Raw genomic sequence first — 27,342 nt, forward strand, 5'->3', positions numbered from 1 at the left:
TTTATTTTCCTGGGTTCCAAAATCACTGCAGACGGTGGTGACTCCAGCCATGAAATTAAAAGATGCTTGCTCCTTGGAAGAAAAGCTATGACCAACCTAGACAGCATATTAAAAAGCAGAGACATTACTTTGACAACAAAGGTCCATCTAGTCAAAGCTATGGCTTTTCCAGTAGTCATGTAAGGATGTGAGAGCTGGACCATAAAGAAAGCTCAGTGCCAAAGAATTGATGCTTTTGAACTGAGGTTTGGAGAAGATTCTTGAGAGTCCCTTGGACAGCAAGGTCATCAAGCCAGTCAATCCTAGAGAAAATCAGTCCTTTATATTCATATGGAAGGACCGATGCTGAAGCTGAAGCTCCAATACTTTGGCCACCTGATGCGAAGAACTGATTCATTTGAAAAGACCCTGATGCTGTGAAAGATTGAAGGCAGGAGGAGAAGGGAATGACAGAGGATGAGATGGTTGCATGGCCTCACCGACTCAATGAACATGAGTTTGAGCAAACTCTGGGAGTTTGTGATAGGTAAGCCTGGCGTGCTGCAATCCATAGGGTCACAAAGAGCTGGACATGACTGAGTGACTGAACTGAACTGAACCTGAAGATGGGGACCCACTGGATTTTTAAGCTCTCAAGTTTGTCCACAATAAATTTCCAGCAACTCATTAATTACAGTTCAGATGTTCCTACCCTGGGTCTAATTCCTGTGGTGATTTCCAGTTCTGAGTCTCTGCTCTTGAATGTCTCTTTAGATAACCTGAAACTCTGTTTATTCCAAGAGAATATACAGTTTTGTTATTAGAATGAATGTGAGAGTTTGATTATTTCAATAATATAAAAAAGATGAAATGGCAACTACAATTTCTGTGTATGAATTAAGTTTAACTAAATTGTATATTTCAACTTATAATTTTTGAATAATTTTAAAAGAAATTCGTAAAATATGCAGATCAGAATTATAAAGTCTTGCTGAAACCCTTTATAGAAAATAAATAGAGGTCTTATGTTCATTGATAGGAAAATCAAAATTCATAAAGTTGTTCATTCTCTCCAATTTATCTACAGATTCCTTGTGCATGCTTGTATGCTCAGTCACTTCAGTTATGAAGTGAATCTATGGACTGTAGCCAGCCAGGCCCTTTTGTCCAAGGGATTCTCCAGGCAAGAATACTGGAGTGAAATACTGGAGTGAGTTGTCATGCCCTCCTCCAGGGGATCTTCCCAACTCAGAGACAGAACCCCTGTCTCCTGCATCTCCTGCATTTCAGAAGGATTCTTTACCCACTGACTCACTGTAATTCCTTGTATTTCTCACTAAATCTCAAAATCCCAAGATTCATGAAACTTTACAATTTTTTTAGAATTTCACATTTAATTTTAGAAATCTATTTAGAACAGCAAAGGGCTAAGAATTATCAAGATTTTCCAGAAGAGATACTAGGAGAGAGGGTGTTATCCTTCCAGATATTTTGAATGGGATGACCAAATAAGATATCCATCATGTACCCCCACCTGCCCCCCACAGCAATGATTTGGCATTTATTCATAGACATATGTGTCTTGTGGGAGCCCTGAGATTAAGACAGGAGATTGTCAAGACAGACAATGACTTTTGAGAGGGGAGGCTTGCAACCAGACGACTGACCCAGAGAGTGGGTTCCAGGCTGCAGACATGGCAAAAAGTTCTGTACCCCTGAGAACTCAGCTACAGTATGTTTCTCTTTGGCTCTGTTACTAGCATCATATGCCAAGGAAATCAAGAGGAGCCATGCTCACCCCATGTTGAGTAATAAACATCCAGACCTCTGTCCCAGCTGTAGACCTTGAAGTGGCCCACAACTGGCTCAAACCCTGTGGGATCCCCAGAGGCAAGTTGGACAAACTTGGTCTGACTGTGGATTCTGATAAGGCCCTGTAATTGAGCTGTCCCTGTCCTAGCCACAGTCCTCAAGTAGCCCAGCTGGCAGAGCAACCAGGCAGGAAGCACTCTTGTCTGCACCTCAGGGTCCTGAAAGGTTCCTGTACTGAATTCCAGTCTCCTCACAACTAGTCTACCAGCAGTCCTGAGGGTTCAGGGTCACAGAGGGAGTCACTCTAATCTGCAACCTAGAGATTCTATAAAGATTCCAGACCTGGTTTCAGCCCCTTCTAGCCACCATCTGACAGCAGTTGCAGTAACATGCAGACTAAGCAATAGACACTCAAAGCTGTGTCCCCAGAGATGCTGAAGGGTTCCCTACTTAGCTGCAACCCCATCACAGCTACAGTCCATTTGCAGACCTGCTGCTCAGGGATCCAGTAGGAGACACTTCTGTCTGTGCTCTCAGAGATCCTGAAAGTGCCCCACACTCAGTTCCAGCCCCTTCTAGCTACAGTTCATAAGTCTACTTTTGGATAGGTAGATACAGAGAATGTGGTATGTACATACAATGGAATATTATTCAGCAATGAAAAAGAGTGAAATGTTGCCATTTGTGGCAAAATGAATGAAACTTATGCTAAGTGAAATATGTCAGACAGAGAAAAACAAATAATGTATGATTTCATTGAAATGTGAAGTCTTAAAAAAAAAAAGGCACCTCCTTAAAGAGGAGAGGACATTGGTGGTTGTCAGGGACAGTTAGGGATGGGGGAATTTAGGGAGATGTTGATCAAAGGGTACAAACTTTCAGTTATGAGGTGAATAAGTTCTTGGGATCTAATATTCAGCATGGTGACTAATAGTATGGTTAACAATACAATATCATATACTCAAAACTTCCTAAGAGAGTAGATATTAAATGTTCTTACCACAAAAATAAGTAAATATGTGAGGTTATTATTATGGTGAAAAATTTTCTACACTTCTCTGTATAGCAAGTTATCATGCTGTGCACTTTAAACTTTCACAATGTTATATGTCAATTACCTCTCTCTCTCTTTTTTTTTTTTTTGGCGGGGTGGGGGGCATGCCATATATCAGGTGGGAACTGAATTCATCAACCAGAGAAGGAACCCATACCCCTGCAGTGGAAGCATAGAGTTTAATCACAGGACCCCCAGAAAAGTCCAGTTATGTCTTAATAAAGCTAGAAACAAGAACAAATATAGAAAAAAGCAAAGATAATAATGAATCAAAGAAAAACCACTTAAGTAGTGAAAATGCTTAATGATACAGGAAGCATTGCAGATAAGTAGGAAAAAGAAAAAGCTTTAAATAAATTATAATGGTACACCTCTGTATCCCTGGGCAATAGTAGGAAGAAAAAAGAGAGAAGAGGGGTAGAGAAGGAAGGAGACAGGGGAGAATGAGGAAGAAGGAAGAGCAAAGGAAGAAAGGTATAAAGAAGAGAAATTGAGCCCAACATACAAAATACAGAAAAATAAATTACTAAGTAGATTAAAATCTTCAAAAGCAAAATCATGATTTCTTTGAGGACAATATAAAAGGAAATCTTTATGCTTTTAGAGTAAGAAAGGATTTCCTCAAGTGTTTAAAAAAGGAAATGGCTAATTATTTTACTTCATTAGGTTTAAAACCCAAAGTTCTTCATGCGATATTTAAGAGAATGAGAAGCACATGATAAACTACCAAAGTCTCTACAGTACATGAAACTAACAAAGGCTTACCTAGAATATAAAAAGAATTTATTGAAACAATAATGAAGACACAAGAAACCCTTTAGAAAAAAAATGGACGAACAACAGGAGAAGGATATTCATGGGACAGAAACGAAAATAGCCCATAAAGTATTAAAAGTTACTCAAGCCAGTAATAATGAAGGAAATCTAAATGAAACCTAAGATAGTATTTCAGATCTATCACTTTGACAAAGCTCAGAAAAATCATTTCTTTGGGGGAATTATAAAATTACAACATGGTGACAGTTGCTGGACTTTGTAAACATAATCAATATCGTTGCACATGTGTGAATTTTATGGTATGTCATTTATTCCTCGTTGATTAATAAAACTCATTCGATAATATGCTGCCTAAAGATGTGGTATAATGAGGAATAAAACAATGTGTTGGTTAAGGTAAAAATTTATATAGCCTTGGTTAAAGTATAATTTTTTGACAAAAGTCTGAAATTAACCAGTAGAGGAAAATATAGATAAAGATTTAAACATAGATATATGGTTTATATCCTGTTGGCATGTTTGCTCTTCTACAACAGAGGGCATACACAAGAATGTTCATAGTAGCAGTATTATATAATAAAATATAAATAGTTAGTTGTGTGCCTGCTAAGTGTCTTCAGTTATGTCTAACTCTGCAAACCTATGGACTATAGCCACCAGGCTCCTCTGTCCATGGGATCCTCCAGGCAAGAAAACTGGAGTCAGTTGCTGATCTCTCCAACCCAAGGATCAAAAGTCTCCTATGTCTCCTGCTTGGCAGACAGGTTCTTTACCACTAGTGCCACTGGGAAGCCCAAGTAGCTAGTTGTCAATACACAAAACATCAGGTATACAACAGAATACAGAACTTAAACAAAAGAAAACACATGATTTTATCGTTAAAACTATTCTGCATAAACAACACTTCTTTGCTTGTATGTATAATATTAAAAAATTAAATTGCAGAGTGTTAAAGAAATCATATATAATGATAGATGTGAAATTTCCAAGAAAATGTTCACCAAAGTCAGGCTTGTGGTTTCTAATGACAGAAGAGCATTTCTAAGACCTGTAACGATGAGACAGTCAGTTCCTAGGCAGGTTGATAAGGAGTCTAGGGGTCCCCAAGGAGAGAGGGGTCTGGAATTCTCAAGGAGGAAGAAAGGACAAACTTTTATTCTTTCTCCACATTCCTTAGGATTATATAACAATAATATATCTTGCCTAAGGACAGTCTCTGGATTAAACCTTCTGTTATCTTAAAATGTAAATTATGGGAGTAGGTCTGGTGAGGTCTTTACAACCTCCAGACATTCTTTGGATTCATTGGAGAGTATGTAACTTCATTGTTAACACTAGCAAGAGGGTACTCTCTCTGCTCCCTTCTGATGCCTATGTCAGAAGCTTCCTCTATCTCCTTTATACTTTAATAAAACTTTATTACCCAAAAGCTCTGAGCAATCAAGCCTCGTCTCTGGCCCCGGATTGAATTCTTCTCCTCCGCGGGCCAAGAATCCCAGTGTATTCGTGTGATTCAACAACAACCTTTCAACGATCTATTTCTTAACTTACTTTATAAGGCATACAGAAGTTTATTTTATTATTTCTATCAACTGTATACTTACATCTCTTCACTTTTAATTGGTATTTTCTAAAATATGAAATTACATGTATAATATTTAAAAATATATAAAATTTTTATATCAATTGATCTACATTGATAAATTTCTAAGTCAACTGAGAGACTTGAAAAGATGTTTGTAATGCACATCACAGAAAGTTAAGGATTTAGATTTCCTAAAGTGCCAGACCAGTTAGAGATCAATAGGATAAAGAGTCCAAAAAAAAATGGAATAATTGCTGGCTACCTAAGAAAAGATCTGAGGATAAGAGCTAAATCATTCAAAAATTTTAGAGGTCATTGTAGCAGAGATGTAGGTACAAACTATAAGGAAATACTTTTTTTTTTTTTTTTTAGTAACAACAGAGCTGGAACAATCTAAGCATAGCTTTCACACTAGACAAATTAAATAATTTGTTACATACATTTGTATGAATAAAATAATGTAGGTTTTAATATGTTGTGGGGAAAGATGTCAAATCTATACTAAGTGAAAATAGGTAAAGATGAATATCACTGTTCCAACTGATAAAAATATATATATATATATAGCGTGCTGCGATTCATGGGGTTGCAAAGAGTCGGACATGACTGAGCGACTGATCTGATCTGATCTGATCTGATATATACGCAAGGCAAGTGTTAGTCGCTCAGTTGTATCCGACTCTTTGCGACCCCATGGACCGTAGCTCTCCAGGCTCCTCTGTCAATGGAATTCTCTGGACGAGAATACTGAAGTGGGTAGCCATTTCCTTCTGCAAGGGATCTTCCCAAACAAGGGATCAAACCCAGGTCTCCTGCATTGCAGGCAGATTCTTGACCATCTGAGCCACCAAGGAAGCTGGTGGTATATATATATACACTTTTATATAGCTGGTATATATATTTATATATATATATATATACACACGCACACATACATACATACACACACATACACACCCACACACATAAATTTATGTTTAATACTTAGACAATATCTTAATGTAAAGACAAAAGACAAGAGTGCTTATATAGGAAAAACATAAAGCCAAATATCATTCATTATGTATATACTTTTGTTCCATTCAAATTTTTAGCAATTTGTACTAGCTATTTTTTTCACTACATCAAGAATGAAATTATACTCATAATGTCTTCAGAATCGCTCAATAAAGAAGATGAAAGAGTACAGCAATGAAAATCGATGACAGTACTTACAGTAAACGAGAAACCTGTTAGGTGGTAAAGTTAAAAATTGGCCACTGATCCTAAGGACTACATATTTTGTATAACATGTATCCATTCAGAATCCTTTACCTTTCCTATATTTATGCATAATACAACAAATTTCTCATAAAGTTATCAGTTGGAACTAGGACAGCATCTCTAGTTATCAGAATATATTTCTAGTTCTGTGTTTTGCATTTGTTTCTGAGAGAAGAATTGAGGCCAAGGCACAGATCTTATTTATCTCAAATCCATAGAGCCTAACACTTTGCCTACACCAAGAAAGCACTTGTGTGTGCCTGCTCAATCACTTCAGTCCTATTCAACTCTGTAATTCTATGGACTGTAGCCCACCAGGGTCCTCTGTCCTTGGGATTTCCCAGGTAAGAACACTGGAGCGGGTTGCCATGCCTTCCTCCAGGAGATCTTCCTGACCCAGGGATCAAACCCAAGTCTCTCGTGTCTCCTGCATTGCTGGTGGATTCTTTACTACTGAGCAACCAGGGAAGCACCCAGGAATGTTTATTGGTTGCTATGTTATTTATTGTTAAATCAACACAGTGTAAATTCAGTCATGTGTAAAGCTAAGGATTTTTAAAGTGTTTTTTTTTTTTTTTAATCTTAGTTCCGTGAAACAATGTGTCTATAAAAATCAGTGTTATGGACTGAACTGTGTTCCTCTTTTATTAAAACACTGAAGTCTAACAGTATTTGAAGGTAGATCTTTTAAAGGTAATTAATATAAATGACATCATAAAAGTGGGTCTTAATCCAATATGACAGATGACCTTATAAGAAGAACAAGAGACACTAGGATATACATATGGGTTTCTCAAATGGCACTAGCGGAAAAGAACCTGCCTGCCAGTGCAGGAGACATGAGACGCAAGTTCAATCTGATCAGAAAGGTCCCCTGGAGGAGGACACGGCAACCCACTTCAGTATTCTTGCCTGGAGAATCTCATGGGCAAAGGAGCCTGATGAGCTACAGTCCATAAGATTGCAAAAAGTAGGACACGACTGAAGAGACTTAGCACGCACGCAGGATGTGCATATATAGAGGAAAACCATGAGAGGACAAAGCAAGACAGTGGGCATCCACAAGCCGTTCAGACAGGCCTTAAGGAAAACCAGCCCTGACAAAGCTTTGGTCTTGGACTTCCAGCTTGCCAAACTGAGAGACAATAAATTTATGTTTTTAATGTCACCCAATCTTTTAAATTTAGTTATAACAACCCTAGCAAACTACTGCATTAAGGAAGTTAAATTAGTTAATATTTCTAATACCCAATATGATCTTTGTTAGTTCATGTTTCTTCATGACTCTCAAATTGTATTTGGAGTTATAATAAATGCTGGGGAGAGTGTGGGGAAATGAGTACACTCCTACCCTGTTGGTAGGAATGTAAGTTGATACAGTCACTATGAAAAACAGTAGGAAATTTCCTCTAAAATGTAAAATTAAAATTACCATAGGATTCAACAATCCTATCCATGGACATATGGAAAAAAACTATAATTCAAAAAGATACATGCACCCCTATGTTCTCAGCAGCAATATTCACATTGGTCAAAACATGGAAACAGCCTAAATGCCCATCAACAGATGAATAGATCAAGAAGATATAACACATATATACAACAGAATGCTACTCAGTCATAGAAGAAAATGAAGTAATTTCATTTGCAGCAACATGGAAGCAACTAGAGATTATCACTGTCAAGAAGCAACAGTTAGAACCGGACATGGAACAATGGACTGGATCCAAATTGGGAAAGGAGTATGTCAGTCTGTATATTGTCACCCTGTTTATTTAATTTCTATGCAGAGTACATCATGTGAAATGCCTGGCTGGATGAAGCACAAGCTGGAATCAAGACTGCCAGGATAAATATCAATAACCTCAGATATGCAGATGATACCACCCTTATGGCAGAAAGTGAAGAGGAATTATAGAGCCTCTTGATGAAAGTGAAAGAGGATAGTGAAAAACATTCAAAAAACGAAAATCATGACATCTGGTTCCATCACTTCATGGCAAATAGATGGGGAAACCATGGACACAGTGACAGACTTTATTTTCTTGGGTTCGAAAGTCACTGCAGATGGTGACTGAAGCCTTGAAATTTGGAGAAATTTGGTGTTGGAGAGGACTCTTGAGAGTCTCATGAACAGCAAGGAAATCAAACCAGGACTGATGCTGAGGCTGAAGCTTCAATACTTTGGCCACCTGATGTGAAGAACTGACCTATTGGAAAAGACCCTGAATATGGGAAAGATTGAAAGTAGGAGGAGAAGGGGACGACAGAAAATGAGATGCTGGGATGCCATTGCCAGCTAGATGGACATAGGTTTGAGCAGGCTCTGGGAGTTGGTTATGGACAGGGAAACCTGGCGTACTGCAGTCCATGGGGTCACAGAGTCAGACACAACTGAGCAACTGAACTGAACTGTATATGTATATGTATAACTCAATCACTATGTTATACAGCAGAAATTATTGCATTTAAAATCAACTATACTTCAATTAAAAACAAAACAAAACAGTATTTGGAGTGAAAGCCAGCTTCAGTGATGCAATCAGATAAGAGCTAGACATTTGAAAATTGCAAAGCAAAACCATTTTTTATTAGAAAAGGCAGGTGATTAAAAATAGAATGTACATAACCAGTAAAGTGAAAAATATACTGTTCTTAGCATCTTGAGTTATAAACTCTTTCAAGTCTCTGCTTAATTTTTCAGTTTTATATATTATACTCCTCCAAAAGTATAAAGCATACTAGGAAACGTCTCAGTATGACCCATTATGATGAAGCAGTTCTCATAGGACTTTTTGAAGTTTCATCCCAAATTTATGAGAGATAGGAATACCTGGTACTCTGGTCCAAAAGGAGGATCGTTTAAATTTTAAATCTAATATTCCATGATTTTCAAAATTTGTAGAGCAAAATTCAGACAAAATACGTTATATACCAAATTTAATACCACCATTAATATGGCTCAGGTTCCAGACTATTACTAAAATCAGGCAAGAAGACTATCTTCCTCTTTTAACAAACATTACACTCACTTAACCAGTAAGAAATCAAACATCTTCTCTATGAAAACTCAGTGTATTAGACTTATTTGTGATATCCTGCATCTGACAAAAATACACATTCCATCGGATTGACATATATTAGCATGTTTTATATTTCATTTTGTTTTGGTAACAATCTTTTAAGTATTGAAGTATCCTAATAAATAGAGGACTGTAAAGAAAGAGGAACCATGGCAAGAAATTTCTTGCCTCCCTTCCCCAATTAGTTATTAAACCACAGTTCTTTGATATCAATTGTGGAGTTTTTGTGAAAGTGTAAGTTTTAAAAATATATTCCTTACCTCTTTCTAGACTTTTCTGAAACCTCCTCAGCATCTTCTGATAATTACTTTAGAATGAAAAGCAGAGTCTCTTACCTAATACTTCACTGTAAAACTGGTCCCAAAGCTGAGAGTCATATTGTTGGAGCCAGAAGTCAAAGAAAATTGTAAACATTAAGTTTTTTACCCTTTGCAGAAAGGTCATTTTGTCTGGTAATGCTGCCATGACAACAGGCACGTAGGAAGGTGGAGATGGAATTTGCCCACAGTATCTCTCCATTGTGCTACCCAAGGAGAGTCTTAGTGTGTACACAAAAGGGATTCCCAGAGTCTCGGCAATCAGCTCACCACAGGGCATCACAGGGTCTATAACCATAACATTATAGTTGGTGTCCTGGAGTTTCTTCATGATTGTCTGGTTGTAGACAACACTCTCACAGACAAGCTTTAAATCTGCGCTTATTTGAAGGAAAAAATCTTGAAGTTTCTTTGCTGATTGCCAGGGTGACAATGTTGGCATGACGTTAACAGATAGATTCAAAAATTCGTTTAGACTATCTTCAGCAGTCTCTTTGTCCTGTGGCACTGAGAACATCTCGAAGTTCAGTGTGGAAGGCTTGTTGTTCTCAATGAGAAAATTTTGTGAAGACACCAACACAGTCACTTCATGGCCTCTTTCCATGAGTTTCTCCAGAATAACCTTTAGATTGAGCCAGTGGCTCATGTCACAGGGCCACACCAGGACCTTCTCACAGAATCCACAGCCAGTATAGCAGAGCTGCAGCAATAGAATTGCTGAAACCCATTTCTTGGACATCATGATAGCAGCTCCCTCACACACTGCTCTGCAAATGCTGAATGCTTGTTGGGCACAAAATTGAAGTGGCAATTTAGACATCAGTCAAGTTAAAAATTAATTTCTGGAGTTAGGTAACTTACATGCAGAGAACTTTGCCAGTTGTTAACTGGGCATGATATTTGTTCAGGAGAAGACAGGAAATATTTATATATTTTTGAGGAAATGATTGCAACCTTCTAGGAGTTTTAAAAATAGATTAAAATAGAAAAAAAATAATGTTTTATTGACATTTTTAAAATATGATAGAACCCATTAAATATATCTAGCAAATAATATAGTGCATCTCATGGAACATGATGATTAATAATTTGGGGAAACACGAAAATGTATGTCTTGTCATAATGTTGGTCACATGCTAGCATGTAGATAAAACACACACATTGCCTAATATAGGAGGAATATGAATACACTAATGTTGTACAAAGATACAGCATTTCAGGCTCTCAGAATATGCTGTCACTCTAATGTGAAGAAAATCAGACAAAGCTTCAACACAGAGGATACATTTCAGCTGAACTCAGAAGCAAAGAATACAGGAGAAGGGTTTTAAAGTTGAATAGAAGAAAAGGATAAAAAGATGAATGATATGTAAGTCATGGTCATTTAAGTATACAGTTGTTAGTTCAGTATATATGGAGCAGAGGCTAACACAAAACTGCAGAAAAGGGAAATATTAGTTAAAGTAGGACACTTTGGAGAGCCTTAAATGCTATACACTGGGTTCAGTTTTAATCTTCATAAAAAGATGTGTACTCAAATTTTCAGATCAGGTACAGAAAATGATCATATATGTCCTTTAATAAACCTAAACTGGCATCTGAATATTATTTGAGTTGCAAAGAAAAAAAGCATATGTAAGCAGTTAAAATTAAATTTTAAGACAGCAGGATTTGATCCGAGTTATCAGGGAGAATATAATATTGGTTTGTGAATAGAGGGTCTAGAAGGAGAGTCATGACTGATGAGAAGTGAGAGGTGCTCAGTCATTAATAAGGAAGTGCTTGGTTTATACTCTGAGCAATCAGAGTGATAAGAACTCTAGTAAAATCACAAAACACTAAAGGAGTGGTAGTTACAGAAAAATTTTTTGACTTGCCATGTGTCATTAACGACTGAACATGTATGTGAATCTCAAGGGAGGGGAAATATTTAGGAGCACAGATTTTGTGTCCCATCATCGATCTGTATTTCAGTCCAATTCCAATTTCTCTTCAAAATGTTTGATATTTCATGCCTTCAACAAGCAACTTTTAGCACTTATTTTATACTGAGATTCTATACTATGCACAGGGTATAAAGAAACAAGTAAGATACATTTCTAATTCAAAATGATCTCATAGATTATTGCAGAAAGTAAATTAGCCTGATAATACGTCTCCATTATACTTCTACAAATATGAGGGAGATGGATCATAGAAGGTATAGATGAAATGAGGAAGGGTGAAGCTCGTGAAGGAGGTTGCTTGGTGGAGGAAGATAATGATGAAATTATAAGTTCGTTAAGTCTTTAAGAGTCTACTTAGTAGGTTGAAAAGTATTTCTTATAAGTGAAAGAGAATGTTAATGTATCTGTATTCTAATAATTGTGACATAGTTATACCAAATGTTCAGTTACAAAATAATATTCAATAATTTGAAAGAGACATTGAAATTTCAAGTCCCTTGAGAGCTTTTATGTTTGGAAAAAAAATAAAACAACAGAGTAGGTTTGCTTAAAGATGCAAAGAATAATCTAGGATCAAGGATTGAGAGTTGTGTTGTGTTGCATAATTAGGCTTTGCATAAACTCTGCTGCTGCCACTGCTGCTGCTAAGTCGCTTCAGTCGTGCCCGACTCTGTGCGACCCCAGAGACAGCAGCCCACCAGGTCCTGCCGTCCCTGGGATTCTCCAGGCAAGAACACTGGAGTGGGTTGCCATTTCCTCCTCCAATGCATGAAAGTGAAAAGTGAAAGTGAAGTCACTCAGTCATGTTCGACTCTTAGCGATCCCATGGACTGCAGCCTACCAGGCTCCTCCATCCATGGGATTTTCCAGGCAAGAGTACTGAAGTTGGGTGCCATTGCCTTCTCCAATAAACTCTGCTAATGACTGGTGAAAAGCATAATCCAAAAGAGAATCAGAAAATAGAAAGCTACGACAGAAGCATAAATTCACTAAGAGAAAACAAATAATGTTATAATCTTAGAGGATAAAAGTCATTTTATACAGGATAAATAACCCCTAAGTGATTAAACAAAGATTGATAAATGTATCTAATCACTGTGATGAAGTTCATATGTTGTAAAAAAGTTTAAATGAAGTCAAAGAGAGAGCAGAGATATATAGTACAGGTTAGAAATTGACCTCAATATACATGTTATTGGGCTTCCCTGGTAGCTCAGCTGGTAAAAAATCTGCATGCAACCCAGGAGACCTGGACTCGATCCCTGGGTTTGATCCCTGGGATGGGAAGATCCCCTGGAGGAAGGCATGGCAACCCACTCCAGTATTCTTGCCTGAATAGAGAAATATCTCTAAGTTATTTTATTATATGAGAAAACTAAGATAGAGCTCAGATTTTGAAGAATGATTCATTTTCATAAATTTAAAAGTATAGGCATATATTCACTTATATCCAACTGAAACATTTACAATTCTGGATAAAATATAAAATTTCCCCATTAAAATTCATTTCTGATTTTCAAGAAAGTAAAAAGTCAGCAGACAGAATCCCTAAACAAAGTCAAGGTAGGAATTCTGATGTTCAGTCTTGTTTCTTTGTAGAACATACCATAGGTGCCAAGAGTGGAGAGAAGGAAAGTCTGAAGCCTTGCCAAGATCCTACACCCTGCGTATGTTCATGCAATGCTAGATTCTCGAGATATGGCCTCCCTTTTACAAACAAATTCACTTACACAGAAGTTTACAGCAATGATAATTGCTAGTTTTGACTTGGTGGTGTGTAGATGAAAAAGATCTCTTAGAATTCTTAACAGTCAATCTTCATATGGATTTCCAGTTCAAACTAGAAAAGCCTCTTTGAAGAAACTTTGAACCTAACTGCAAACACTCCCACTGATAAAATTTGAAGGTAAATAAGCACCTCCCTGTTAAAACAAGGCTTCAGGACTGAGAACCAGCAAAAGCAGCAGAAGCCAGAAATATGAATTCGGCGATTTAAAATATTATTGTATGAAATGAAAAATAAAATTATTTTTTACAATAAAATTAAGGGTATGAAAGTGAAGTCTGAAAATATTGGTAAGAAACAAGAGACTAAAAAGAATAATTGTGAAAATTTGCAAAAGAAACAAAGTGAATTTCTGGAATTGGATGGTACGGGGAGGGAGGAGGGAAGAGGGTTCAGGATGGGGAACACGTGTATACCTGTGGCGGATTCATGTTGATATATGGCAAAACCAATACAATATTGTAAAGTTAAAAATAAAATAAAATATATATATATACAAAAGAATTCAATAAATCAGATTTAACTTAATGAATAGATTGAAGGGTAGATTAAGCACAGCTGTACAAATAAACAGTGACCCAAAAAAGAAATCAAAAGATGTTATGTAGAATTAAGTTTTGAATAAAAAATGGAAACTGATAGAGTGTTAAATATGCATGAAGAATACACTAAGGCCTTTGAATCTAGTTATTGGTTTTGTCTACTTAGGACTTCCTCTTTCAAGTCTTTCTTTACTCTTTAGAGCTTGTGCGTTTTTCATGCAGCCAGACTGCACAACTAAGCCCTAAATTTCTGTTCTTTTATCCAAATCTTTCAACTACTTTAAATTTTCAGTCATTTTAAACATAAGCAATTATAAATTAAGTAGAGATTTCTGTATATCCTTCAGGATTATTACTATATTTTTCTAAGAGTGATTTTCTATTTCCATTACTCCTTCTGAATTATTCATTGGAATTTTATTGTAAAGGATTATAAAAATATGTGCCAACATATGATTAGTATGATTTGCAGTCTCACAGTATCTCCCTTCAAGATGCTTGTTAATCACAAAGGGGAAAATAGGGAGAATCCTGGCAGATGCACTCGGAACTAAGTGCTCAAAATATGGTCACTAGTAATAAACTGTCTATGATGTACCTCTGATGCATCTCACTGTGAAGGACACACGGTTACTTCTATAGTATTCTTACCCCGAATACATTATCTCTCCCTAATCCCAAGAAAATACCAGGAAAAACTTTGAGGGGTATTCTAAAAATTAACTAGCCAATGCTCTTTAGAAAAACAAAGACAGCCTGTGGGAACTGTCACAAACTGAAGAGTAGGGAGACTGGACAAGTACATGCAAGGAGGAAACTTGGATTGTATACTGAAAAGAAAAAAGGATATCAGCAGGATAATTGATAATTTTTCATAAGAATTTCTAGTTTTGATAATTTTATCATGATTATATAAAATATTGATCTTAAAAACCCAGTCAATTAAAACATCAATGATTCCTTCTATATTTATTGATTAGAATTTAAATAATTTCCTACTATTCAATCACTTATTTATACTTATATTGCTATAACTCAAAAATGTATTTTTATACATTTAATTATAATCATTATTTATTTTATTGTTCAAATTGTCACAGATATTGGAAACTTTTTCATACATTGGTTTCTACATCCTTTTGATATGGCCCCATTATTTTCAATTACTTGTTACTTTTTGAAACCACAAAATGTTTCAGGATCATCTACTATTTTCACTGTCCCAACCTTAGAACTGACCATTTCTTCAAAGAATGCTGGTTCATTTTATTAGAGAATGGCACTTAAAAATCAAAATGAGTATAGGACTCTGTGGGAGAGGGTGAGGGTGGGATGATTTGGGAGAATGGCATTGAAACATGTATAATATCATATGTGAAACAAATCACCAGTCCAGGTTTGATGCATGATACAGGATGCTCCGGGCTGGTGCACTGGGATGACCCAGGGGATGGTATGGGGAGGGAGGTGGGAGGGGGGTTCAGGATGGGGAACACGTGTACACCTGTGGTGGATTCATGTTGATGTATGGCAAAACCAATACAATATTGTAAAGTAATTAGTATCCAATTAAAATAAATAAATTTATATCAAAAAAAGATGAGTATATTAGACGTGTTTATTGTTACTTGTGTTTTAGCTGTATATAGATAGATATAGTTCAGGCTTTAAACAACAATATCAGCAACATCAATGTCAACTTAGAAACACACATATATATAATATTGACAATTTTAGAATTAGCAATAAGAAAAATGCTAAAACATTATGGATAATTCAATAAAACCTTGTAATTCATGATTGCAGTATAAATTTCTGTGTAAAATATTTTTCATTTTTTAATAAAATAAAATTCTAAATTATAAAATTTTTTGGTATCCATTTATTGAATAGAGTATCTTTTCTCCATTGTATGTTCCTGTTACTTTGTCATAAAATAATTCTCCACATATTTGTGGGTTTATTTCTGGCCTCTCAATTCTGTTTCATTGATTTATGTTTTCCAGCCAATTCCATGCTGTCTTAATTATTATAGGTTTGTAATACAGCTTGGAATCAGGGAGCATTGTACCTCCAGTTGAGTTCTTCAGCTCTAGATTTTCTGCTTGATTCTTTTTAGAGTTTAAATATCCCTGGTAAATTATTCTTTCTGTTAATTAATTCATTAATCTTGTTCCTGAACTCAATGAATTGCCTGAGTTTTCTTGTCACTTTTTGGGTTTCTTCATGATAGTTATTTTGAATTCTCTGTCAGATAATGATATTCTGTGATTTTGTTTGGTTTTTGGAGAATTTTTATATTCTTTTTGTGGTGCAATGTTACTGTAGATCTTCATGAAGCTTGAGTTGTTCCTCTGCTGGCACATTTGAAGTAGTGAATGCCTTTCTTCTTTAGGTAATGTTTTCTTTCTTTTCTCGGCTGGTAAAGAATCCACCAGCAATGCAGGGGACCCCCATTTGATCTCTGGTTGGGGAAGATCCTTTGGAGAAGGGATAGGCTACCCACGCCAGTCTTCTTTGGGCTTCCCTGGTGGCTCAGCTGGCAAAGAATTCTCTTGCAGGGTGGGAGACCTGGGTTTGATCCCTGGGTTGGGAAGATCCCCTGGAGAAGGGCAAGGCAACCCACTCCAGTATTCTTGCCTGGAGAATCCCAAAGACAGAGGAGCCTGGGGAGCTGTAGTCCATGAGGTCGCAAAGAGTCTGACACCAGTAAACAACTGAGCAACTAAACAGGAGCAGGAAAGATTCAATGGGTTAGAAATTAGCTGCCCTTCTATTGTTTTCCAGTAGGTGGCGAGATAGCACAAGTTTTTGTTTTTTTCTTGCACACGCTCTCTCTAGTTCTGTTTGAGAGTAGGCACTTTCCACCCTCCACTAGCTCTGTCAGAGGTGTTTGCTGGTGCTGGCATGTCACTGCTTTGGAGTCCTCGGTGCCCTGCTACCACTGTGTCACTGGTATTGCTGCCTGAGGCTCCAGGAGAGTGGGTGCTTCTGCTGGGTCTGTCATCTCCTGAGTCACATACAGGCTTGGTCTTTGGTCTCTACAGGGGTGATGCAATTTTGGGAAAGTAGGGATCACAAGTTCCTCTGCTGTGAGTGTTTGGTCCTTATCGTGGAGCCAGAAATCAAACATTATTTTGTTTCATAGACCCCTTGCTCATTTACTGTGAGTGCTAATGTCAAATGACACAAGCCTTTCCAACCACTACATGGGGATGACTGAAAATGGAGAAGGAGAAACAGGGCCACAGGTGGAAATGAATAAGAAGAATGAGCTAAGTGGTAGGAGTTATTTAGTCTGATAAGTATCTGAAAAGGACTGGAGAGCAGCTATGTTAGAAAGGGATCTTAGAGATTGATTGATGTGTTGGTCACAAAGGTATATACAATTGATATGCAAATCACTGTGTGCTTTATGTACTTTAAACAGATACAAGAAAATTATTTATTAATAAAAGATAATAATGAGACAGCACTGCACTTCATATGGTTACAATTAAAGTAAAAGAACGAAAAGAAATGCCCAGTTAAGTGAAGATGGAGAACAATTGGAATACTAGTAAATGGCTGATGAGATTACAATTGGTATAAGAACTTGAAAATTAGCAGTATTTTCTAAAGCTAAATAGATTCATACCCTATGCCTTGGCAATTCCTTTCTTATATATACACCTTGTAGTACAACATACTTGTATTCACCAAAAGACATGTACAAGAATGTTCGTAGCAGTGTTTATCAAACATAGCCAAAACCAAGACAGCCAACATGACCACTGGCAGTAGAATGGATAAGTAAAATTTACGTTAATTCAAAGATTCTGTATAGCTATGAGAACAAACACCCCATATCTACAGGTGACAACTTGGACAAATATAAAAAGCATGATGTTAAATAAAAGGAGCAAAATACAAAAGCGCTATAATGTGCGGTTCATTTATATAGTTTAAAATTGGTCAGAGTTAACCTGTGGTGTTAGAAGTCAAGAAAGTTGTTATCTTCAGATGGGTGTAGGGTGTAGTCAGGAATGAGGAAGTTTAGGGAATTACGAGTGTAATAATGTTTTGCTTCTTGGTTTGGGTTCTGGCTGCATGGGTTTATACTGCAAAACTGGAATGAGCTGTACAATTTATGACTTATGTTTGACTTGCAAGAAAGGTTACGCAGAATCTTAAAAAGCTCACAGCACTAACCATAGGAAAGCCATATGTGAGAAGGAATTAAAAGCCTATGTGAGGGCAGATTAACAGAGATCCACATTTTCCAGGGAAAAGAGCAGATGTTGGCAATGGTGATTAGAATGGGAGTAGGATACAGAAAAACAAACAAACAAACAACAACAACAACAAAAAAAAACACCGGGCCTCAAAAGGCAGCCAGAAATCAAGTGCAAAAAATGTACTGAGTAATTTAGTACAGTTTCAGGTAAGTGTGCTGGAGGGGAAATGTTATGAGGCTCATTTATTTTATGTTTTTTTTTTTTTAATGGTCTGGATAAAGATAGGGTTAGCTATAAGGAATACATCTAAAATTTAGCAGCAGGGAAAGAGGGACCAACGTGGAGCCTACATGGTCCTTACAGGTAAAAGCAGGTGTCAGCCACAAATTGGCACTTGTCAAGGACGCTTGCCATCTACCTCTACAAGGATTAATATCCTGCTGAAGCTGCTGATCTCCAACACCTACTGAAGGAGTTCAAGGTGGAGAATAGAAATGAGGTGCTCTGTGCTCCAGGAAACTGGCAGGACATGTCCTCAGATAGTTAGATTTGCACAGGAGTTGATTTTATAAGCCCAATTCTTGTATCTCCTTATATCTAGAAAAGTACTAAAATCCTTCTTTGTGGTAACAATTGCTTCTCATGACTAGCAGAATCTTCATGAGACCAGCAGAAACTTTCACAAAAAATATGTGCTTGATTGCACTTCCTCCCCCTTTACCAAAATCACATGTATACTGACCTTCCTCCCTTGCTGCTGCTGCTGCTAAGTCGCTTCAGTCATGTCTGACTCTGTGCGACCCCATAGACGGCAGCCCACCAGGCTCCCCCGTCCCTGGGATTCTCCAGGCAAGAACACTAGAGTGGGTTGCCATTTCCTTCTCCAATGCATGAAAGTGAAAAGTGAAAGTGAAGTCTCTCAGTCGTGTCCAACTCTTAGCGACCCCATGGACTGTAGCCCACCAGGCTCCTCCATCCATGGGATTTTCCAGGCAAGAGTACCGGAGTGGGGTGCCATCGCCTTCTCTGGACCTTCCTCCCTTACCTCTTTGGAAAAGTTGTTCAGAGCTACCTGAGGGGCTGTCTCCTAGGCTGCAGTCCTCATATTGCCCCCAATGAAACTTAACTTGCAACTCTCACATTGGGCATTTTTTTTTCTTTTTGTCAACACAGGCTATACTGGCTGAATGGTACATAGATTAGTACTGGTCTTTCCTCTCTTCTGTCTGCAGAGTGCTGGGAAAAATAGAGACAGACCAGGAAACCAAAAGACACAGGCAAAATGAAACCATTCAGTTTCCTTATCAATTTAACTATTTTCATTACAACATTCAAGTCCTCGGCCTTCCTGTGGCTATAGCAAAGGCTCGTAAGCAAGGGTTAGAACTGGACATGGAACAACAGACTGGTTCCAAATAGGAAAAGGAGTATGTCAAGGCTGTATATTGTCACCCTGCTTATTTAACTTATATGAAGAGTACATCGTGAGAAACACTGGGCTAGAAGAAGCACAAACTGGAATCAAGATTGCCGGGAGAAATATCAATAGCCTCAGATATGCAGATGACACCACCCTTATGGCAGAAAGTGAAGAGGAACTAAAAAGCCTCTTGATGAAAGTGAAAAAAGAGAGTGAAAAAGTTGACTTAAAGCTCAACATTCGGAAACTAAGATCATGGCATCTGGTCCCATCACTACATGGGAAATAGATGAGGAAACACTGGAAACAGTGTCAGACTTTATTTTGGGGGGCTCCAAAATCACTGCAGACGGTGACTGCAGCCATGAAATTAAAAGACACTTACTCCTTGGAAGGAAAGTTATGACCAACCTAGATAGCATGTTGAAAAGCAGAGACATTACTTTGTCAACAAAGGTCCGTCTAGTTAAGGCTATGGTTCTTCCAGTAGTCATGTATGGATGTGAGAGTTGGACTGTGAAGAAAGCTGAGGGCAGAAGAATTGATGCTTTTGAACTGTGGTGTTGGAGAAGACTCTTGAGAGTCCCTTGGACTGCAAGGAGATCCAACCAGTCCATTCTGAAGGATATCAGTCCTGGGTGTTCTTTGGAAGGAATAATGCTACAGCTGAAACTCCAATTCTGTGGCCACGTCATGAGAAGAGTTGACTCATTGGAAAAGACTCATGCTGGGAGGGATTGGGGGCAGGAGGAGAAGCGGACGACAGAGGATGAGATGGCTGGATGGCATCACCGACTCGATGAACATGAGTTTGAGTGAACTCCGGGTGTTGGTGATGGACAGGGAGGCCCGATGTGCTGCGATTCATGCGGTCGCAGAGTCGGACACGACTGAGCAACTGAACTGAACTGAGTACTTAGTCCTGCCCACTCGAGAACTACCTATGGGCTGCATGTACAGAAAATCTCTCTGAGGTTGGAAGAGAAATCAGGCTCAGTGTAGTTTGAAGATATCTTGCAGAACAATTGGCCAGGACAAGATTTATTAATAGATTCACTGCTGAATATGAAAAATGATTGGCCTATATTCCCAGATAGGCCTGTCCCATTTGGAGTTAGAAGCATATTTAAAATTGAATTGATGATCATTTTAGTTTACTTCATTCATAAAAGATATCCTCACTGACAAATAAAGCAGAGCTTTTAACCAATGCAATTAGATAGTCGCTCAGTAGTGTCTGACTCTGCAACACCGAGGACTATAGCCCACCAGGCTCCTCTGTCCATGGGATTCTGCAGGCAAGAATATTGGAGTGGGTAACCAATTCCTTTCTCTGGGGGGATCTTCCTGACCCAGGGATTAGACCCAGGTCTCATGCATTGCAGGCGGATTCTTTACCATCTGAGCCACCTGGGAAGCCTATTTACTTACTTCTCTCTCTTTCAAAATAGATATTTGAAGGGTTTTGTTATTGCTTGTTTGTTTTTTACATTTTATTTTTCTAGCCTTTCTCACAGAACTGAAGAACAGCCATTGAAATGGACACTTGGCAGCACATGACGTTATGAAACCTCTTGCGTTCAAAGAAAATAATATCAAATATATAAACTGATCTGTTTCAGGATTGGGTTACAGTTCACAGGTGTCTCTAATACTCGATGAATGTAATTGCAAACAGAGGACAATTGGATTTTACCAGTTCTTCTTGAAAATATTCAAGGCAGTTATTGTTGTCCAACTACATTGAGTAACATGAGGAGCATAAAGGATTTAAGGAAATAAAATATTCAATTTCTTAAATACTTCTGCAGCTAGATTATTGTCCTGTGAAAATGAGAAGTTGGGAACAATTTGTATCACAAAGGCTTTACACATGTTATATAATCTGTCACAATACCATTTGAGAAGGGAGATTTTGTATATCGCAGAGGCATTAATTTTCTACAAATATTTATTGACTATGTGCTATTTACATAGTCCCATAATAGTATAATCAGGGCATTGTCATTGCACAGTTCTGTGTAGTTTGTTATAAATAATATTCAACATCAATATAATCCTTCGTAATTGACATAGCATTGCTGCTATTGTTCAGTTGTTCAGTCATGTCTGACTGTTTGCGACCCTATGGACTGCAGCATGCCTGGCTTCCCTATCCTTCACTATCTCCTTGCTTGCTCACACTCATGTCCATTGGGTCAATGATGCCATCCAACCACCTCATCCTCTGTTGCCCCCTTCTCCTCATGCCCTCAATCTTTTTAGAGTAAAAGAATAGTATCTTGCATATTACCTTTGTAAGAAAGTACCATTGGTAACATCACTTAATTGCTGTTAATTACTATCCCTGCTACTACTAACAGATCTAGAGAAAAAAAGCATTCAGGAAAGAATAGAATAGAAAAAGAAAGAGAGGAAGACTCATGAAGATCAGAAAAAGAATACAAACAATAAACCATAACTGGCCTATACAGTTTGTTTGATTTTGTTTGATTTTCATAAAGAATTGGTAAGGCGAGAAACCCTGAGGCTTGCCAAAGATCCCTGAGCAATTAAGCTGGAGGCAATGCTGACCCAAGCACCCAGGGAAGCCTCAGGATGGAGAGATAGTGAGAGGCAAAGAAGAATATAAATTCAAATTCCCAGTGTCTAATCCTGGGATTTTTAAAGCTTCCTAAGACAAAGAAAAAATGGAGAATGAAGAAGGGAAAGTAAATCAGGTATCACTTCAAAAGTATTTTTAGTAGTGTCATAATTTATCCATAAAAAGCAGAGATATTACTTTGCCAGCAAAGGTCCATCTAGTCAAAGCTATGGTTTTTCCAGTAGTCATGTATGGACATGAGAATTGGACTCTAAAGAAAGCTGAATGCCAAAGAATTTATGTTTTTGAACTGTGGTGTTGGAGAAGACTCTTGAGAGTCCCTTGGATTGTGAGGAGATCCAACCAGTCAATCCTAATGGAAATCAGTCCTGGGTGTTCATTGGAAGGACTGGTGCTGAAGCTGAAACTCCAATACTTTGGCCACCTGATGCGAAGAACTGACTCATTGGAAGAGACCCTGATGCTGGGAAAGATTGAAGGCAGGAGGAGAAGGGGATGACACAGGATGAGATGGTTGGATGGCATGACTGACTCAATGGACATGAGTTTGAGTAAGCTCTGGGAGTTGGTGATAGACAGGGAGGCCTGGCGGGCTGCAGTCCATTGGGTCGCAAAGAATCGGACATGACTGAGCATGTGAACTGAACTGAATTTATCCTGGTGAATGTATTTATATTTTCATTTATATTTGAAGATATTTTCATTTATACTTGAAGGTTGATTTGCACCTTGAAAAGCTATTACCTAAACAGGCACAAGATTATTTGTTTGAGACAACATCATGCATATTAATACCACCATTCCATTGTTTAGGAATTTTCCAAAAATAATATTTAATTGTGTACACATATATAATAAGTAGTAAAGAACCTGCCTGCCAATGCAGGAGACATAAGAGACAAGGGTTTGATCCCTGGGTGGGAAACATCCCCTGGAGGATGAAATGGCAACACACTCCAGTATTTTTGCCTGGGGAATTCCGTGGACAAAGGAGCCTGGAGGGCTACAGTCCATGGGGCAACAAAGAGTCAGATATGACTGAAGTGACTTAGCCCACACATATTTACTTCAGCTTGGCATTTGCAGTGGTATGGAAATCTTTTGCTGTATCAACAATAAGAATAAATAAGATATCTGGAATCATTAGTAACAGAACATTTTAGAGACTTACCTAGGACTTTGCTGTAGTATGAATTCCACTCACCCCAGTAGGATTGAAATATATAATCTTGCAGGGGATAAGATATGGTGTTTTTAAGCCTTTCACCGAAGGACATCTGGTCCGTGAGCTCGGAAAGGGCTGCAGGTACATAGGACGCAGGTGCTGGAATTTTTCCGCAGTGTCTCTCCACTGTTGACGCTGGGGAGAACCTCAGGGTGTACATAAATGGAATTCCTAATTTCAGAGCAACCAGATCTCCGCAGATTGTTACAGGGTCGGCCAGTAACACATCAAAACGACTTTTCCAAAGTCTTGCCATTAACTTGGGGTTGTTTAATACGCCATCACAGATTTGTATATTAATTCGGAAGAAAGTATCTAGGAGTTTTCCTAGTTCTTTGTAGAAAGTCCAGAGTGTGAGAGGAGTCGGTCTGTGATCTATCCACAACATTATCATATGTTCAATTAAGGAATCTATATTGCTTTTCTTGTAGGAAACAGGTATCACCTCAAAATTCACAGGAGAGTCAGAATTGGAGTTGATGAATAGAGTCGCTGATGAAGCCAGTACAGTCACATTGTGATTTCTTTGATTCAACTCTTCTAAAATTATCTTAATATTTAACCAATGGCTACCATCCGTTGGCCAAATTAGCACGTTCCCACTTAGAACAATTTCAATCAGAGTCAAATTAAAAATCAGGTGATGGTAAAACTTCTTAGGTATGGTGACATCCATTATGGAAACCATCTTACTGTAGATCTTTTAAGATGAAAAGAAGCTTTCAATGTATAAAGTATTTAGGTAGATTTTTTTTTTCAAATAAAATAATATTTAATGTGACAGCTACATTCTTTCATAACTCAACTGATCTATAGATTAAAAGGAAAACAATATAACTCAAGTTCTTAAATGTATTAATATGATTATTCCAACAAAAGAAATGAAATCTGGTGCTATTTTAAAGAAAGAGAAGCAGACAGGTTATAAGCCTGATACCTGTGTTTTCTTCAGTAGTAACTCTGATTTATAAAATATATATTCAGATTAGTATATCTTTCCCCAAATTAGTTAGATAAAAAATAACAGTTCTCACTGCTATGGCCACTTTGTCAAGACTTACAGTCCTTTCAAGTTGGATGTCTTTAACTATAGGACATTTTTACATGCATTGTCTGATTCAATCCTTTTCATAGCTTGCTTGGCAGAAGTGATTCACTCCATTTCATGGAAAATGAAACTAATGTTGAATTGCATAACCCAAAGCATATTTGACAGAATAGTACAACTGGGATGATAATCATGATAATTGTTTCACTCGTTTCTGACTTCTTACAATAAGTTTTAGGAACTTTGTCAATGCCCAGTGATGGGCATTGTTATCATTTACCCATGGCTCATATTTAGCAAAAATTAAAAACAAGATTCACTTAAAGGAGGTTTGCTAAAACACCTCAAGGAGTTGTTAGATTAATTGAGTGATAAATTACTACATATTTGATAGAGGACCTTTTTCTTCTGTAATAAAGCAAATTAATCACTGTCTCCTTGTTATAGGGAAATTTTAATTTTCTTGCCTATGATGTATTTACACACAATCAAGGAGATAGGGACCAGCACCCTAAGGAACCCCACACTTTTTACTCAGAGCTGTTTAGTAGCTTAACTTAGGTGGACACTAGACTTCATCAGTCCCACATTCAGAAACTGTCTTTTAATAAAGTTTGTGACCCTGGTGAATTACCAAGATCCTCTCAGCTTTAGAGATGATGCTAATTTGCTACACTACATTAGCAATAATATCTGCAAAGCTGCTTTGCAAACTGCTTGGCTCAGAGCAAGAGTTTAGTAATGCCGGCAGTCTAATAAATTTGCCATAAGATTGCCCAGTAAATCAGTGGGCTAGCCACAGAATTACTGGCTAGACATGGATGTAATGATATCTATTAGTTGAGGTTCTTGGTGAATACCAAATCGAACAAGGTCAACTATTAATATACAATGGTGCTGTTTTAAAAGTTAAAATATTTAAAGGCTGCCATTAAAAAGAGAAAATAAGAACAAATAAAGTGATTAAAAGAATAGAAGGTGGGAAATGAGAATGGAAATTAATTGCTGAATTTTATCTTCATAATCTATTGCCTCTGAATTGTGTCATTTCAGGCCCCTGAAGAACAAGAGGACCAGGAAAGCTGAGAAAGGGAAAGAAAGCATAGAGAAGTGATACTTTTAGAATGATTATATTTGTGTCCTTTCAAGAGCTAGCCCCAGTTTGATTATAGTGGCAAAAATTTGTAAATTAATTAGATTTTGAAGAAAAATAGCAAGAGAAGAGTATGAGTAATCATGAGGTCCATTAAAATAGGTCTAGTGAAAAGAATTTGAAATATCTTCATAAAGAAATCTGTGGCTATCATGATCTTATAGAAAGGAGACAAGCACATATAAAGAATACCTGAAAGTTTATATGTTAAACACTGAGCATGTAAAGAATATAAACTGAAAGTTTATATGTGAAATACTGAGATTTGTCCAATTATCGAAGTCCATGTAAGTATAATAATTAATTAGAGATTACTGTCAATAACTATGAAAACACTTATCAAAATATACCCAAGAATCAAATGCAAGTAGGCAGCCCTAAATTATCCTGAATTTAAAAAAAAAGAAAATTCAAGAGCTCATGGAGTCAGCTTTCTACTGTTAAGTGATCTCTTCAGGACAATAATATAATTATCTATTTTAATAAAGACAATAAAAGATAACAAAATTGATTAGTAACTGATATATATGTATAGATATTAAATTATTCTTGACTGTTGAAATAATCTCATTATAAGCAATAGAGGTATCTGCTTTTTTTATTCTATGGTTTCCTGTATGTCTAAATTATTCATAATTTGAAAATTCAAAAATTATGAAGAGATTAAAAATAAATTATGTTTGGGGACATATGCATGTATAAGCTGATTTAAATTTCCATCAGTGAAAAAATAACAAGCCAAATGTGCATAATTTCATGAAAAATTAAAGTTTTGTAACTTAAAACAATCACACATTTGTTTGTTTATTAGTTCATTATAAGGGTTCAGTAATAGCACTGTGGAATTGTCATTCTGGAGACAGCATACGTCCAGTTGGCCCAACTTCATCAGTTTGTATGTAAGAAAACAGGTCAAGAGAAGTTTCAATAATCTGAAAGTCATAATGCTGTAAATGCATAAGTATTTTGATTTTCCATCCAGTGTTTTTTCTTCTATATTCTACTTTTTAAATGAAATAGTTGAGGTACATTTTATAATAGTAAAAATTTAAAAATACTGTATTTCACAATTGTGAATATTTGGTAATGGCATCTTAAATGTAACTAAAGAGCTCAGGAAATAATTTTAAAAGTATATGCCTGTGAAATATAAGTACCACAACTGAAAACTTGATCAGTCATAGAACCTTTGTACCAATTACAATACTGTTATTGTACTTTGAATTTTAGGGGAGGAAAAACACTTTCCCCTACCTTTTCTAGGTTCTTCTGACTCATCTAAGAATTAAATCAACATGAGACAGATGAACAGGGGAAAAAACAAATTTAATGACACATAGGGTCTCCGTAAGACTAGGAGGTCCAAGGATAAGCTAGATAATTGAGGTTTGCATGCCACCTAATGGCTCAGACAATAAAGAATTTGCCTGCAATGCAGGAGACCCAGGTTCAGTCCCTGGGTCAGGAGGATCCCCTGGAGAAGGAAATGGCAACCCACTCCAGTACTCTTGCCTGGATAATCCCATGGAC

General features: G+C 37.2%; 1 protein-coding gene across 4 annotated transcripts in view; it reads right to left on the reverse strand.

Moving 5' to 3' along the window:
• The window catches only part of UGT2A1 (UDP glucuronosyltransferase family 2 member A1 complex locus), a 58,725-nt gene that overhangs the window by 14,816 nt on the left and 16,567 nt on the right, over positions 1–27,342 (reverse strand). The window contains exon 3 of one of the 4 annotated variants that reach the window (XM_010806162.4): positions 23,558–24,189. The exons of 1 other annotated variant lie outside the window; for it this stretch is intronic. In XM_010806162.4, coding sequence (XP_010804464.1) covers positions 23,558–24,189 — 632 coding nt within the window. 4 annotated transcript variants of the gene reach the window in all.

Source organism: Bos taurus, chromosome 6 (assembly GCF_002263795.3).
Source record: "Bos taurus isolate L1 Dominette 01449 registration number 42190680 breed Hereford chromosome 6, ARS-UCD2.0, whole genome shotgun sequence".
Lineage (NCBI taxonomy): Eukaryota > Metazoa > Chordata > Mammalia > Artiodactyla > Bovidae > Bos > Bos taurus.